This window comes from Diuraphis noxia, unplaced genomic scaffold (assembly GCF_037042655.1).
Source record: "Diuraphis noxia isolate RWA-SAM2 unplaced genomic scaffold, SU_Dnox_SAM2 contig0001, whole genome shotgun sequence".
In the NCBI taxonomy this organism is placed as follows: domain Eukaryota; kingdom Metazoa; phylum Arthropoda; class Insecta; order Hemiptera; family Aphididae; genus Diuraphis; species Diuraphis noxia.
Window position 1 is genome coordinate 15,132,425 of NW_028301711.1, and position 17,234 is coordinate 15,149,658.

General features: G+C 29.6%; 2 protein-coding genes across 2 annotated transcripts; one reads left to right on the forward strand and one right to left on the reverse strand.

The window, feature by feature from the left end:
* Positions 1 to 11,845: 11,845 nt before the first annotated feature.
* On the reverse strand, positions 11,846 to 12,607 carry LOC149059913 (zinc finger MYM-type protein 1-like). The gene has a single exon (XM_089226883.1). It carries the CDS (start codon positions 12,605 to 12,607, stop codon positions 11,846 to 11,848), a length of 762 nt encoding a protein of 253 aa, XP_089083009.1.
* Positions 12,608 to 12,974: 367 nt separating this feature from the next.
* On the forward strand, positions 12,975 to 17,215 carry LOC149059914 (staphylococcal nuclease domain-containing protein 1-like). Its single transcript, XM_089226892.1, has 13 exons — positions 12,975 to 12,987; positions 13,165 to 13,190; positions 13,565 to 13,670; positions 14,021 to 14,139; positions 14,316 to 14,459; positions 14,534 to 14,698; positions 14,768 to 15,096; positions 15,201 to 15,387; positions 15,446 to 15,587; positions 15,729 to 16,027; positions 16,096 to 16,342; positions 16,414 to 16,832; positions 16,903 to 17,215. Exons 1-13 carry the CDS (start codon positions 12,975 to 12,977, stop codon positions 17,011 to 17,013), a joined length of 2,307 nt encoding a protein of 768 aa, XP_089083018.1. The 3' UTR covers positions 17,014 to 17,215.
* The last annotated feature ends 19 nt before the right edge of the window (positions 17,216 to 17,234 follow it).

Sequence of the window (17,234 nt, forward strand, 5' to 3'; positions counted from 1 at the left end):
AAACCGTCTATGCGTAGTCGGTTTGTTTCATCTTCTGGTACATGGGTCTCTTGAATAGCTAAGACGTCTGCATCAGGGAATAGCTTGTATATTATATCGGCTTTGGATCTAGTTAAACCTTCCACATTAATTTGTACTATTTTTATATTGTTATCTATGCCTAGCTTGCCTGTAGTGTTACTTAGTTTACTGTTGTCTTGGTATTTTTTTGATTTTGAAATTCTCTTATTTATTTTTTTGTTTTTGTTTTTGTTTTTATTATCCCGGGTCTCATGAAGAGCATGATTGTCATAGGGATAGCCCTGAAAAGGGCTTTTTTCACCAATAAGGCCGGAAGGAAAATTTTTTATGAATTTCTAGTTTAAAATAATTTGTGAATTTTCGTGATTTTTACATAATATGTTGTCAAAACTCAAACTTTGAATGCTTGTAAAAAAAATTGTGCTAATATATTTCTTTTATTTTTCACCTGCTATTGTAAAAATATGATAGGAGCCATGTATTAAAATTTTCGAGCTTTTCTGCCCAACAAATACATTTTTATCGATATTAATTTAAAATAACTAATAATGATCGAAAATTTATAATGCCTATGAATAGTTAAACTTAAGTCGAAAATTTTTGAAAATTGCATGGTGGATAGGATATACTTATATAAACATTGGGTGAAAATTTCATGTATCTATGGTCATTTGTTTTAATGTTACATCAAAAACCAAAATCGATTTTGTCGAAAAATGAGTGTGCGTGACATTTCCCGTTTTTCCCGTAATTTTTAGTTTGTTTTTCTAAATTATTTAGAAAAGTATTAAGAATTTTTTACTTTTGACCCCCCAAAGTACCAATTAGATTCACTTTCTGATCGAACGAGGTACTGAAGTCAAAAATCGAAGCATTTTTACTGCCCAAAAACGTGATGACAGACACACACAAAAAAAAAAATACACATCATGGTAAAATCAATACATTCATCGCTCCGCTCAGAATCTAAAATATTAAATTAATAAAACTAATGAACACAAAATTATGTATATCGATGATCAATAAAAAATAGTAAATACAATATTTAAAAAGGTGGAGAAGTGGATACCACTCTGATGTACAATAAAATTGTAAATTCAAACCCTAGTAACTAATTAATGTTAGTTTCCGATAAACTTTTATTTATTGATTAAAGTAGAAAAAATTTAGGGAAATCTTTTATTGAAATTTCTTATATTAGCTATGATAGGAAATCTTTTATGAATTTCGACCCTAAAAAAAAGTTTGAACATTTTCGAAATGTTGATGAATTTTGTCAAAATTTTAACATTAAATGCATATTATGATAAATTATTATGGGCATGGATTTTTAATATTTTTGAACTTCTAATAATGAAACTTCTAAGGAATCTTGTTTTGAATGGTCAAGCTTTTTAACAAAGTGAAAACAATTTTATCGAGGAGAATTTTAATTACATATTTCTAAAAGTTTCTAAAGGCTATAACTAGCAAATTTAGAAAATGTAGAAATTGAAACAATTTTTATAGCAATTTGCTAAATATTCTGGCTGGTTATTCTCTATTAATAATTCAATCTCAAATGATCATCAAATAAACAAAATATAGGTACTTTTTTACAAGTTCTTTTCCCATTTTTCCAATTGCGTAAGTATACAAAAATGTAGACACTTAAAAACTGTATGTTAGTTGTTAATTGTTGATATATTTATTTATAAATTACCTTCTCTCATAAGGGTTTGCGCTTGATTCCTGATGTAGACGGATGGATCAGTATGCTCTTCAATCATAGATTTCAAAGCACTTGATTTATTGGAGCCCATCAATCTCCTTTTTCCAAAATGTCTATCTCGAAAATACCCTACGTATACGCAATCCATAATGACTCTATACAATTAAAATACAACATTATGCATAAGATCAGGTTATAATTTATTATTGTACATAATGTGAATCAAATACATATATCTAATTTATACCAACCGAGTGTCTACGGCTGGCACCGAGTCGATAGTTCCTTGAAAATAGGATCCACACTCTGAACACCGGCCATTTAATGTCAAAAAATTTACTTCAGACAAGGTGATATTTGCTTTTTTGAATGAAAGGCTGCAAGGTAACCGAGTATGCAGGAAAAAATGGTCTTGAACAACGTTACTCCATTCAAACGGTGTTATTAGGCGTGTTTTGGCGGAGTAAACTGTTTAATAAATAAGTTTATGGTTATAGAATACGGTTAGAAAACGTTTACTAGAACGCCAAAACAATAATTGCTTGAACAGGTTTACTGAAATATTTGATAATACTTATCATAGAAATACCGGGCATACAAAAATACAAAATACAAATTTCTAAAATCAAGTTCAAGTATAATAATCTCTACTTGTGTATAAGTTTTTATTTTTTACTAGTGTAAAGAAATTTGTACAATACTTTATTTTGTGAGCATGGGTTTTTCACGGAAGAAGTTGTCCCTGATTTTAATGATGATGAACGACATTGTAGAGTCTGATGATATTGTTACTAGCAATATAGTAATAACGAAACCTAAATGTAATTTTAAAAAATTAACTTTATTAAGTACAGTAATTCGGAATAAGCATTTTCGTCCAAAAGCTGATATTGAAGACTGGATCATTAAGTATAGTGCTCATGATTTCCATGTTAACTATATGATGACCCAAGACACTTTTTATAATTTACTTAATTTCCTACAACAAGTTTCACCAGAATTTTGCCAAGAAAATGTTGTGGGTGGAAATACACCTATTTCAATTAAAAAAAAAATGCTTATTGCTCTGTGGTACTTTGGAAAGGAAGGGTCAATGCAGGCAATAAGTGACCACTTTGATGTAGTGAAATCTTCGGTTTACAATATTTTAAATGATTTCATGAATGTTATATTTTAAATTTTGAAGCATTTATCCATTGGCCAAGTAGACAAGAATGTCTGGTGATTGAAGAAAGATTTAAGTTAAAAGGAGGTATTTCAGGTACAATAATAAAACAATTTTGAACCTATTAACAGTTTAATAATTATTAAATTAATAACAAGTTTATTAATTTTTCTGTTTTTTTCTGGAATAGGTGTCATTGGGGCTATCGATGGTACACATATAAATGTTAAAGCTCCATTGAAACAAGCTGATAGTTATACTAATCGTAAACTTGGTAAAAGTATGATTGTACAAGCAGTATGCACAGAGGGAAAAATATTCACCAATATTTCAGTAGGATTTCCTGGCCGCATTCATGATGCAAGAGTATTGGTTAATTCAGAATTATATAAACAAGTAACCGAAAATGGGCCAAGTTCTCTATTTTACAATAAATATCATCTGTTAGGAGACACAGCATATCCTAACCGAGAATGGTTAATCACTCCATTTAAAAATTATGGAAATATAACACATCGAAAAACCAAATTCAACTACCTCCATGCAAAAACTAGAGTTGCCATTGAATGTGCATTTGGCTTATTAAAAGGAGAAAGATTGGAGCTGGAGAAGATTATTATATTTGAATAAAACAAAGATTGAAAATGCTCCAAAAGTCATCCTAACTTGTTGCTTTTTACATAACTTTTGTTTGGTGAACAACGATACAATGAGTGCAGTTTTAACAGACTATCAAAAAATGCAAACACCGCAAGTAGTTATTAGAGAAGACTATATTGAAAGACAGCAGGGGAATTTTAAAAGAGACAAATTGTTAAATTTACTGGTACTTCCAAATAACTAGACCTTCAAATAAATATATATAATTTTATTCTCTCTTTACATAATATTATTCATAGTTAACAATCTAATAATGCTACTTTGCAACACTTATACACTAATAAAACAAAACAATAAAATCCATAAAATAAAAACATAAATTACTCCTTAGTAAAAATAAATAATGATTTTTCATAATAGTCTTATATACCTAGTTAATAATCAAAATAATCAGTCTCGCATGTTTGTTACTTTACAAATACATATGCTTATCAAAAAATAAAAATAAAAGTCCTTAGGAAATTAATTAAAAAATAAAATGAAAATACTAATATATATCTTATGAATATTATGAATATACAACTAATCAGATTCAGATGAGCTTACATCGTGTTTTCTTTTTTTGGCTGGTTTTTTGCTCAAACTTTTAGCAATTGTTTCAAAAATTCCAGCCATCTGGGCACGATATTTAGTTAGTTCATTAAGAACTTTCATAAATTCTAAGTGTTGGTCTTTCTGGATCATCATCATTTCTGAATGTTGTTTGTTTATGGTTTGAATAAGTAAGTCAGATTTATTTGTAGGCTTTAGATTCGTTTTAGGATTGTGAAGTATTGATGGTGGTAAAAGTTTTGGTTCTTCATCTTCATTATCAGAAAGGTCAGTAAATAGGGATTTTTTGGGGACTGGCGATGAAACTGATGATACCGTTCCAACGTTGCTATTTGGAATACATTTGGACATTGTACTAGTGTTAGTTGATAATGTATCTAATACTGATGGTGGATTAATTTTATGTTTAGATTCCATAAAGCAGTGCAATATATCATAGTGGGGAGGAGCCTTCATAAAACCATTACCAGTTTTTAATGATCTAGCTTTATGGTTCTGATAGGATTTCTCCAAATTTCGCCACTTCTGGAAGCATTTGTTTCCACCTTCTTTTATGTTGTCTGCTACATTATATCCAGCTTCTTTCATTTTAGAATATACTGTTTGCCAGACTTTGGTTTTTACTGTTTTCTTGTCAACCATTTTTTTTTGTACTTCCTCACTTATTACAATAGAAATGAAGGTCTCCGTCCCTTCGTTATCCTTTGGTGTAGGCCGTTTGCTAGACCATATAAACCCTGTTAACAACTATCATGATTATAATCTTATAATTTATATAAATGTATTAGTTTTGCCTACTGATAATAACTAACTAGTTTAATAAATTAAATTTCTAAAGATTTAAATATATAGACACCAAAAAATTATTAACTTGCCTAAAAAGAAAAAATACCTACATTATAGAAAATATTTTAATTATTTTTGACATAAGTATAATAATATTTATACATTTGTACCATTATTTCTTACCATTTTCAACAGAATCTTCTACTGATTGGTTTTGGTTGGCATCCACTGGCTCGCTTTCAGATGTATCTAAAACTAAAAAAACATAAAACCAATAATATAATTAAATACTCCTATTATATAAAATTTAAATGCATTAAAATACAAACCTTGATCATTATTAAATTCAATCGGATCTATTTCGCAAATTGTATTCATATCATCTTGTGACAAAGCACCAATTCCATTTAGGTATTCGATACCCACAAACATTTCATAATTTCTGCCATCTAAAACCAAGTACACATTTATGTGATGCTCAAAGTATAATTACGTAGTATAATGAATACCAACATCCTTATAAAGGAAAATACGGTTAAGAATGGTACCATTAAAATAATAGTTGTGATGAATAGGCAGTGTCGGTCAAATGATTTTGTCATGTGAGGGGATATGGCTGATATTTTAACATCTACTATTATAAATATTATATCAAACCATTATTTTGACTACTTATCGTGTATACTCTCAAAAAAAAAAACAAATCATTGGAAAATTAGTACATTTGTCGCTCCGCTCAGAATCTTAAAAGGTCAAACCCCCAATGTTAGACGCCACTGTGAATAGGAGATGGGCTGTCTTGAAAAATTCATAAAATTAAATTTGTTTAATTAAGGCAAAGACCAATACCGTGCCCACTGTGCCCAGCTTGAAAAAATATATTGTAGTTTATAAAATTGTTTTTCATTTTATGAAATTATTTTGATTGCCTTTTGAGAGGTTAGGTTTAAGATCATTTATATTTTTGGGTAGGGGCCCCATTTTATATTTAACTTAAGGGCCTCCAAGTGTCTAGTTGCACCGCTGAGTGTAGGTTATAATTTAAGGTATTAAGCACTACCTATCTATATCATTAATCTTATGATTATTATACTCGGAAAATAAATAACTTACCTTTGTCCAAAAGTTTGCAATAAACTTCCCTGTTTTTTATTTGTATGCATTCCTGTTCGTCTCTGATAAAATCAATGAAATCGTAATTAGTACTTTCCATAATTAAAATTATTAAAATGTACTAGTGTATTATATAGGCAAATCTACTATTGGTTTTAATTATGTAAAATTACTTAAAGTAAATTTATGAAATTAATATTTTATTGTTATCACGTTTTTATCATAAACTTTTTAGTAACCAAATCTCAGTAAACCCTCTTACCAGGTCGAAATCGACGGTTACAAAATTCACTAAACTCGTTCACGAAATTAGTTACCCGGTTACAGTAACCGTAATCGCGAAAACGATATCAGTAAACAGTTAACTAGCGGTTAGCGCCGGTTACACCGCCAAAACACGCCTATTATATTGTATGTTCTTGGTCCTCTTTTTTCATGATACACTTTTTTTCGAGGATGAATTAACCTCCATTCTTCGATTGAAAATGTAACATTAAATGTCAGCTTTTCTTTATCACCATGTTCTTCCTCAGTAGAATAATCTGCGTCATCGTATTCAGTGGCTTTTGAGTAATCTGGAAATAAATAATATATTATTGATACTATCATTAAATAGTTAATTATAATATTATATAAATAGAATAACGATAACTTACGATTAGTGGGATTTGGGTGCGGCAAATTTGTTTGAGCAGTTTTATTAAATAACTTTAAACCAAGTTTATTTTGGATATCCCCATCATTCCGAGAAACACGTATCCGGATTGATCCTGGTGTTACAGCATTTTCTAAGCCAACACTAACTTCAGCAGAAATTTTTTTCCATACATCTGCGCTCACACCAGCTATCCCTATGTAGAGACGTTTATTTATTTACGATAATTAACTAAATAGAAAAGACAAAAACCATTAAGCCTATTCGTGAAGTTAGCCCCCCACTTTCACCCAGAAACTTCATACCTCTTTAGAAAAATGTTACTTTTTTGCTAGTTTTTGTTATGGAGCTATTAGCATTTGCATTACCTTGGTTTTCCTAGGAAAAAAATGTGTAACTTGGAACCTATAAGAAATTTTAGATTCTGAGTGGACAATATATTAGAAGTCTTGTATCAAATTTTGAAGCTTTTTTACTCAACGAATAAAATTGTATTGTCATTTATAAAAATATAGCCACAGTGAATATTGGGGTCTGATAAAACAGATTCCCGTGGAAAATCAATGGAAAAAATTCTAGACAATAATAACCACCAAAGCTCTGAGTACTATCAGTTATAAGTATTTTAAGTTTAGACAAGCGGAGTATTTTGTTGGGTAAAATGCTAATAATGATATGGTTTTTTTTTTTTATTTTTAATTAATTTATAATTAATTATTGATACATGAAATTTTCACAGAATGTTTTTATAAGTATATTCTATCCGCCACGGAATTTTCAAAAAATTTTGACTTATGTTGTACTATTCGTAATTATATGCAATTTTTGATCATTATTAGTTTTTAGATTCAGAACGAAGTGATTCAGAACGATGTGTGTTTTTTTTTTTTTTTGTCTGTGTACAGCATAACTAGTCGAAATAATGCTTCGATTTCAAACTTTGGGGGTGGTTTCCGATGTAAAAGTGAAGATCCTTGGTGCATTATAAAAGTAAAAAGTAAACATTTTCCAACAGTTTTCAAAAAAATCGAGAAAAACAAAAAAAAAATGACAGAAAACGGGAATTTTCACGCAAAATCAGTTTTTGACCAAATCGATTTTTTTATATGGTTGTAATTCAAAAATTAACCACTATAAATACTTGCAATTTTCACCAAATGTTTATGTTAGTGATATCTATATACAGTTTAATTTTCAAAATTTTTTGACTTTTTTAAGTTATTTATAGACCACTGAAATTTTCAATTTTTTTGAGAATTTTTTTTTGAAGTGCCCGTAAAAAAATGTTGAACGACCAAAAAAACTTGAAAATTTAATACAAGGTTCCTTATGATTTGTTCTTATTGTAGCTAAAAAAAATTAAAAATCGTAAGTCACAATTTTTTTTAATAAGCGTTCAGAGTTAAAATTTTACGAAATCTGTTGAAAGCGCGAAAATTTGCAAGTAATTTTGAAGCTGGAAAATCATAAAAATTGTTGTGTTTATAACTAAGGATTAAGAATACAACACTAAGTTTTCCATAAGTTTTCCATCAAGTAGCTATATAGAGAAATCTCGAAGCGTCATTATAGGAAAAATTTGAGGAGCGTTTGAATTTTAAATTTTTACGAAATAGCGGTACGATAACGATTTATCCTGAAACGATTTTAAATATTTGTTATTATTCAAAAAGTATAAGTCGTAGATACGTGATAATTTTATCTGTCATTTAGATTGGCATTTTCTTTACATGATTTAATTTTAAAAATATTTTGACTTTTTTTGAGATATTTAACCATATTTGATCACTAAATTATTCATTATAAAAGTATGAATTCAAATAACTATGTTCAATTACTTCAATGTGTAAGTCGAAATCAGGTATCAACAGATAATACAAAAACATTTTATGAAGCAAACATTTATTTATATCGAAATAATAATTAATTAAAATAGTTATATGTTATTGTATAATATATATGTGTTCAATATAACTTATCTCGAAACTAGTTTAACTAGTGACCACTAGAGCGCAATAAATTCAAACCATTGCACGTTATCTATAGTTTATGCCCTATGTTGGTCGTCGGTATTAATGGCCAGTTGTACCGTCTCTGATTAAAAATTAGGGCCCTTAGGGCCAGTTGGTACCGTCTACGGTTAAACTTCTACTACGCTTAATCAGCTGATAACAGATATTTTTAACAGAAATTCGGCCGATTAAACTCCGGTTAACTTTAATCAGAGACGGTACAACTGGCCCTAAGTCTATGATGTATAAAAAAACTACTAAAACTCAAAATGTATGTCTATAAAAATCTCAAAATGAGTTAAAATATTTTTCAATTAATGCAAATAAAATTTAAGTGAAATTCCACAATAATTTGTTATGATGGATTTTTAAACGAAATTTACAAATCGAATGAAGCTAACAATATAAACGGTATGCTAGCGCGGCGTTATCGGCACGAGCGACGAGTACGGGGATAACGAAAAATTAATTATTTGAGTCTTGAAAATTATATTTAGGAATAAATAGTTTAATAACAGCGTGATAGAACATTATGAATAATTAATTAATTAGTTTTAAGTACAAAATATTATCATAAACATGATTATAACAACAAAGAAGTAAATATTGAGTGTTAATAAAATGGTTCAAGCTATATGGGAAACAGTCACTAAATTTATTCTTTGTTCATTATGTTTGTTTTCTACACATAAATAAAAAGATACTTACTTTTACCGTCATCTTTTACAATTTCAGTCTGATACTTAAGTATATGAGTTTCAAGAATAGATGCATCAACTTTTGGTTTACGACCCATCTTTAGCATACAATTAAAACAAAATATTTATTGTACTATTATTATTCATAAAAATTAAAATTGAATAGATAAAAGAATAGACTTACCTCATGAAATTTATTCAAAATCTTAATAATACGATTTACGTAAAATATTACTTTATAGTTTATACTATAAAAGTCTAAATTATAATAAACACGCAGTCCGCCACAACAAATCACAGGTTAGGTTAGGTAAGCAATTAGGAAATTCGAATAATTGTAATCGAATATCTAGCTATCAATCATCACTTGCAAATTTTTGTGGGATATGCCGAATATGTCATCCACGTATGGCGGATTGCATGCATGTCCCGTCGCATGCAAGATGTAAGCGGAAATCGGGGCCTGTGGCTTTGAGTGGGTACCGATTTCGGTGCAAGCTTTTTGTGATAAGGATTATAGATAAAGCTTGGCGGGAATGTTTAAAATTTGAGTCTAGCAATCCGTCATTAACGTTCTAAATGGATAGACTGAAAATTTGTTACGTTTGTCTGCTGCTTTTGGTTGTTAAAAAGTGTAGAGTCGATAGCTGTATTTGATTGTCTAGCTATCAGTCATCAAATCACTTAGGTAGTGTTGTAACGTGTCCGCTTCAGCACTCGAATTTGTATTGGAGGTATAATAAAGATACACAGATTTACATTAACATAAAGTATTTTTTATTAATAACCAACGGCTAATCTCTATATTACAAGTATGTGGTCGTCTCGTCTCTAATAGTAATCCACTCCCCGACTTACTCTTTGACTTCCCTATTTATGCTACGTGGAGTCCTATTGTAATCATGACGTCCGTCTAATCAAAGGTGTATGCTATTTCCAGTTTTCACCTTTGATCTACACTAACGCTTTCCTATAATCTGGTTATTTCAAAGTCGATGAATGTCAGTGAATATAAATACATAACTATATAAATTATTTTACATATTAATAATAATGAGGATCATTACATTCCTCCATCCCTAGAATGAAATTATATTTGAATATAATAAAAACTTAATTAGTGCAACTAAACTCTACTACAATTATAATTTCATACAAAATTAAACTTCAATCTACTTCACACTTCAGTTACTCTAAGAGTATCAAAATGTACTGGATTATAATCGCGTAATGGAATCGGAGGTGGTGTTGTATTCCTACAAATTTTATTAATCAAACAACATATAATTAAGAATATAAACAGAATTACAATGCCATAAAATACATAATTATAATTCCTATGTACTTCCCGTACTGTTTGTTTTGTCAATTGATAATCTATATCTTTATTTATGTCATCTAAAGAACTAGATATAGAATTCAAATCGTGTAGTTTTTCAATTTTCCCAATATTTTTAAAAGAAGGAATACTAATTAGACCATCCTGCCCTAAATTTTGATCTTCCCTAATTATTTTAGTTGCTGTTATTATATCTATTAATTTTGAATTTTGAACTGTTGTCACCAGGTGTAATATATTCTGACTTGCATACCCTTTACATTGGTCTAAAATAGTTAACAATCCTGTTCCTTCTAACTCAATAGTTTCCGTTTTCTCGTCTACTCCACATGTTAATACTACGTTCTCTTTCTCTGTTGTAAAGATCTATGTGTTCCTAAACTCTAATTTATGAAATATACTTCCCAGTAACTCAAAATATAAATATTTACAAATTTGCGTTTTTTTTTTTTTTGTTTCGTGAATAACGCCATTTCACAATTAGTATTAGAATTTTTAGAGTGCAGTACACTTGAATAGCATAACAAATAAAGTAATTACGTATTTGTTTGCATGATTTTAATTGTTGTGGTGTAAAGGTCGTAAAATATTCATTTGATGGGCTTATCGCAATATAATCATAGGTGTTTTTTACGTTTTTAACTGTTTATATTTAATTTTAATCGGCATCGGTATTATATTATACAAATTGAAACTTTGTTGATCTACAATGGTATTTTATATTAAACATAAGTAATTGATTTTGATAAACAACACTGACCTCTGACAATTTATATAAATTATATGGTTCAATACAGGGCCGTCCTTAGGATTTGCGAGGCCCAGGGCGAAAATTTTTGTAACACTGTTTAGCTACTATACGAGTATATAGGTACCTATAACCATATAAATACATTAATATTTTTTATCCTGCGAAGCTCATTAATTAAAATTTAAAACAAGAGTTTTTTTTATAAAATATTATAAATAAAATAAAATAATTGTGCAATAGAATTAAATACATGTTTTTTTTTTATTTAATCATCTATAAATCATTAACTTTTGATATTCATACAAATTTGCTTTAATTTAATAAAATACAAATAAACAGATAAATAAAAATACTAAAAATACAATAAAAAATCGTTTCACAATTAAAAATTAATTTTTCTGGCTTTTATTTCTACGAACTTATCAATAATATCGTTATAGTCTATATTTTCACATAAATCTCGTTCTATTGAAATCATCGCTAAATCAGAAAGTCGATCTTGCAACATTGCTGTTCTCAAATAGTTCTTTATGATTTTTAATTTTGAGAAGCTTCTCTCAGCACTTGCAGTAGTTATTGGAAGAGTTAATAATATTCTTAATGCAATAACTATGTTCGGAAATGAACCACATGTTGATTCTATTAAATTAAGACGCTCAATAGATGTCTTTGGTTTGTTCAAAATTCTACAAAATATTTTTAACTCGTCAAAAAGTTCAATTCCATTTAAATCACAATTTTCACCATCCTTTAATAATATTTCTAAATCCATACAATGTTTTCGTAATGTTTCATCTTCAAATAACTTCAAATTTTCAATATTATATAAAAATCCAAAGTTTTCTGAATGATGAGATAATAGCTCAAAGCATTGATTAATTGATACGATTGCTTGATCTACCACTGTCAAAAAATAATCTTGATAAAATTTTTGTTCATTAGAAACTGTACGTGTATCATTACTTTCATAACCAAACTGCTTACTTTTTTTTAGAATTCTAGATTGTTTAAAAATTGCTGGAGTTCCAATGTCTTCACATAATTTTTGTGCAGTTTTTTTTGATAACTGAAACCCTTTTTCTCTAAAATTAGTAAAAAAATCTTGAAGACCACTTAATAACTGAACAGCATTACTCAATTCCATACTTTCGCTCTGAAGACTCTTACTAACTTTATTAATAGCAGATAGTAGTTAACACCAAATAACAACACTTAAAATAAAATCATAAGGAAATTCATAATTTGCCAAAGACGAACTTTCACTTTTTATTTTAGGATCCTTTGTTAATTCACTGACTTCTACTAAAGCATCGTGTACTTGGTATAATTGAAAACGAATGGGTTTAATTGATTCGATCCTAGATTCCCATCTGGTATCTGATATTGGCTTTAAAGTAAAATCTGAAACGTATTTTAAAAGAATAGTCCATCTTTCAGAAGAAGCACTAAAAATTGTATAAATTCGTTGAATAACGCCAAAAAATGTCATAGCAGCCGGCACAGACGATGCCATGTCCCCGAGAAGTAAGTTAAAGCTGTGCGTAGTGCATGGTAATAAAAAAGCTCTAGGGTTCTCTGAAATAATTCGTGATTGTACTCCCTGTTTTCGGCCTATTATATTTGCCCCATTATCATATGCTTGGCCACGGCAATTTTTCTAGTCTATGTTCATTAATTTTAATTGTTGTTTTATTTCCTCAGTTAAACTTAAACCAGATTTTTTTGAAGTATGTATAAAGCATATAAAATAATCATTTATTTCATACTTCAAATTTTTCGAAATTTCTACAATACGTATAAGAAATGTAAGCTGCTCCTTATGACTTTTATCGGGTGTTCCATCTAATAAAATCGTAAAGTATTTACTCTGTTATTGGTTTTGTTTTATGTCATCAACACAATATACCTAACAGGGGTAGGTAGACACCTGACTGGAGAATGAATAAAATAGTGGACTGAATTGGTAAATCTCTTTTTAATTATAATATAGGGACAATTCAAAAATATTTTTGATTTTCAATCGTTATTATTTTTTGTAACTGCTTCATAGTTATATCCGTTTAAAATATTTATTACCTTAATCTTTTAACTTATTATACAGGTGAATTCTGGTGATTCAATCACTATCCGCGAGGAAGTGTTTAATGGCTATCCTAAAGAAAAACAAGTTACACTGAACTACATCATTGCTCCCAAATTGGGCCGTCGTGGGTGAGTATTTGATTGTTATTACATTTTATATTTAAATAATTATTTCATTTATTTATTCACTTTTTTTTGGTTAGGTTAGGTTATCAAACGAGTTATACACTTGGTTTGAAGATAATTATTTTATACTTTGTTCAATTTAAGAAACGTAGTCGGTGGTGATTAGTTTTCGCTGAACTGCAGTCAGACAAAATAGGCTTGTTGTTCCATTGAGTTAATTACATCTATACCTGATTTTGTAACTGTACTTAAATATAAAATGTGTGTTTTCCAATCATAAAATATTTTTCTCTTATCTAGAACACTGCAAAGATAAATAATTCGATTGTTGATGTTGATGCATTCATAGAGAAAAATTCTAAAAAACGTATGAAGGCTATTGTCGAATCTGTTATTGACGGGTCCACCATCAAGCTGTTATTGTTGCCTGAAAGATGCATGATCACTCTTTATCTTTCGAGAATCAAGGTAAATTATTTATTTTTTTCAAAACGTGTTTTTCAATGCATACAATATTGTAGAATTTGGCGTACATATAATCATTTTTCTAAATGGTATAATATTCCATATCTCATATGTGTGGTAAATAGTTGGATTGAATATTTACTTATATCTGATATAATATGTACTAATAAATTGTGTAGTGTCCGGAAGATTGGGAAGAATTCGGAGATGAAGCAAAAGTGTTTGTTGAAGTTCGTTTACTCCAAAAGGACGTCGAGGTGACTTTGGAAAGAGTGCATTCTTATGGTAAAACTCCGTCTTTCTTTGGAACCATCCATCATCCGGTAAATTTTAACATTATCTTTTTAGTCTTAATTTATAATATTCATTTTATGAAATCATACTTTTTGTCTTAAAGGCTGGTGAAATTGCCATTGAACTGGTTAAACAAGGATTGGCTACTTGTCAACATCGTAGTATGAAATACTTCGAAGGAAGTGCCGATGAATTGATGGCAGCGGAGAGACAAGCCAAGGAAAATAAATTGAGGAAATGGAAATTCTACAGACACACAATGACAGTGGTATTATAATTAGCTAAAGAGATGGTTTATAAGAATTATTGTTTAGTTGAGAATGTTTTTTTGGCTTAGATTGCTGAAAAAGAAATAGTTGGAACTGTTATTGAAATTGTAAGAGAAGAAGCATTATTAGTTAAGACTTCCCACGATGAAAAGCCGAAAAAAATATTCTTATCGAACATCAGACCAGCCAGGCTAGGAGTTGATACATATAGACGGTATTTAATTCCACATGCCATCTCGGGTAAACAATTTTTTGAAATACCATGGGCGTATGAAGCACGTGAATTCTTAAGGACACGTTGTATTGGAAAAACAGTAAATGCTTCTGTAGATTATATACTATCCAAATCATATATGTTTGAAGAGAAAATCTGTGCCACTGTCACAATTGATGGAATGTAATAGTTTTTTTTTTTTTCATCAAGCGAGACATTAATAGTTATTTTAAGTTTTTAGCATATTTATAACTTAATATGTTTTTTTTTTTTTTTGTGTATCTCAGAAACCTTGCTGTAGAATTAGTAAAAGAAGGTTTGGCTACTGTTATTAACAACCCACGAGACGACCAAATTTCCCAGTGCTTTGGTGATTTGAAGAATGCAGAAGATTTTGCAAAAAAATCTCACAAAGGGCTTTACTCTAAATCATCTCCCCCTATACAACATATCATTGATTGTTCTAGTGCTGCAGTAAATAAATTTAATTTTGTTTGAAAATAAATACATTTTTTAGCAATATTTTGTTTAGGAGTCTGCTCGTGCCAAGGCTCTTTTTCCTAGTCTTCAACGTTTTCCAAGGTTTGAAGCTTTAGTCGACTACGTTGTTAGTGGTTATAAAATCTGTCTTTATGTTCAAAAAGAATATTCACTTATTAACTTCCTTTTGATGGGTTAGTATATAAATAACATTTTTATTGAACTGATATTATATACGATGCATGTAATTAATGTTCCACATATTTATTTTAATTAAAGCCGAGTCCAAGTTGCATTTTTGTAATTGTGCTATCTAATAAAACTTATATTTTTAGGTATTGTTTGCCCGAGTGGTGAACGACCAAACCAAGGTGAAGCACCTTCAGAATATGAATACCATCAAAAAGCATTAGCGTTTACAAAAGAAAAGATAATGCACCGTGAAGTAGAAATTACTGTTGAAAATGTTAATAAGGTTGGAAGCATGATTGGATGGCTGTTTGTGGGAAATGTTAATCTTTCCTTGGCTCTAGTAAAAGAAGGACTAGCCAAAGTACACAGGTCGGCTGAACGTTCAGAGTACTTCAAGCTTTTGCAACAAGCCGAAAAAGAGGCTAAAGACAAAAAAATTAACGTAAACATAACAATACTTAACGAGTAAAATATTATGTTCTTTTAAATACCATATGGTTTTGTACATAGCTATGGAAGAATTATGTAGAGGAACTAGAAGAGGCAAACAATAACACCAACAAACATGTTCACAAAGAAGTAGCAAAGGAAAGAAAAACCAACTATGTTGAAGTGCTTGTATCTGAGGTCAGTCCTGAGTTGCATGTTTACGTACAACTTGTACCTGAAGTACCCAAATTAGAAATTTTTAATCACAAATTAAAGAAATACTTAGATTTTAGTCCTCCTATTGCTGGTTCTTTCAATCCTAAACGAGGTAATTTTTTATATAATATTATGTATATTTGAAATCTTTTTAATGTGTATGATTAATAAATACGATTTTAGGAAAAATGTGTATAGTTAAGTTTAACAAAGATCAACAATGGTACCGCGCTAAAGTAGAAAAAGTTGCTGGACCGAGCATACATGTTTTGTATATTGATTATGGTAACAGAGACGTAGTGACTGCTGAAGAGTGTGCTGATTTGCCACTTGATTTTAAAGATGACCAACCGTATGCCAAAGAATATGGATTTGCACTTGTGAAGCTACCCAAGTTTCCTGAATATCAAGAAGAATCCATTGCCGCTGTACGTGATGAGTTCATTAACAAAACAATCAACATCAATGAAGCATACACTTACAGCAATCTTACTCACGTTACCGTGAAAGACGCAGACAAAAAAGAAGATCTCGTCAAGAAATTGGTCGAAGAAGGATTCTTGTTGGTTGAAAGACTTCGTAAAAAATATTTGCAAAAATTGGTAATACAAGTAACATTTAATGATTATTTATCTTTGTATTAAATTAAACCATTCGATTTTTTCCATCTAGTTGACCGAGTACATTGAGGCTCAAGAAAAGGCTAAGAAGGATCGGTTACATATTTGGGAATATGGTGATATCACAGAAGATGACGCTAAAGAATTTGGTTATGCTAAATAAATGGTCTTTATCTACTTCCAAAACACTCGATAGGTATCTACTGATCAGGCCTTTTACAGTGTAAAATTTTATTATTACTTTAAGCTTTTCTTTATACTGAATCTAAACCTTAAATAATTTGTAAAATACTATTATGTGCTATGTATGACCTAAAGACTGTTTGGATAGATTATATTATCGTTTCCATTTATTATCATCTTGATCTTTGGTATCGATATAGT

Coding starts and splice junctions, on each gene's coding strand:
- LOC149059913 (XM_089226883.1), bottom strand. CDS start 12,607: ATGGAATTGAGTAATGCTGTTCAGTTATTAAGTGGTCTTCAAGATTTT.
- LOC149059914 (XM_089226892.1), top strand. Junction 15,097..15,200: donor ACTGTCACAATTGATGGAAT/GTAATAGTTTTT, acceptor TGTGTATCTCAG/AAACCTTGCTGTAGAATTAG. Junction 16,028..16,095: donor CTAAAGACAAAAAAATTAAC/GTAAACATAACA, acceptor TTTTGTACATAG/CTATGGAAGAATTATGTAGA.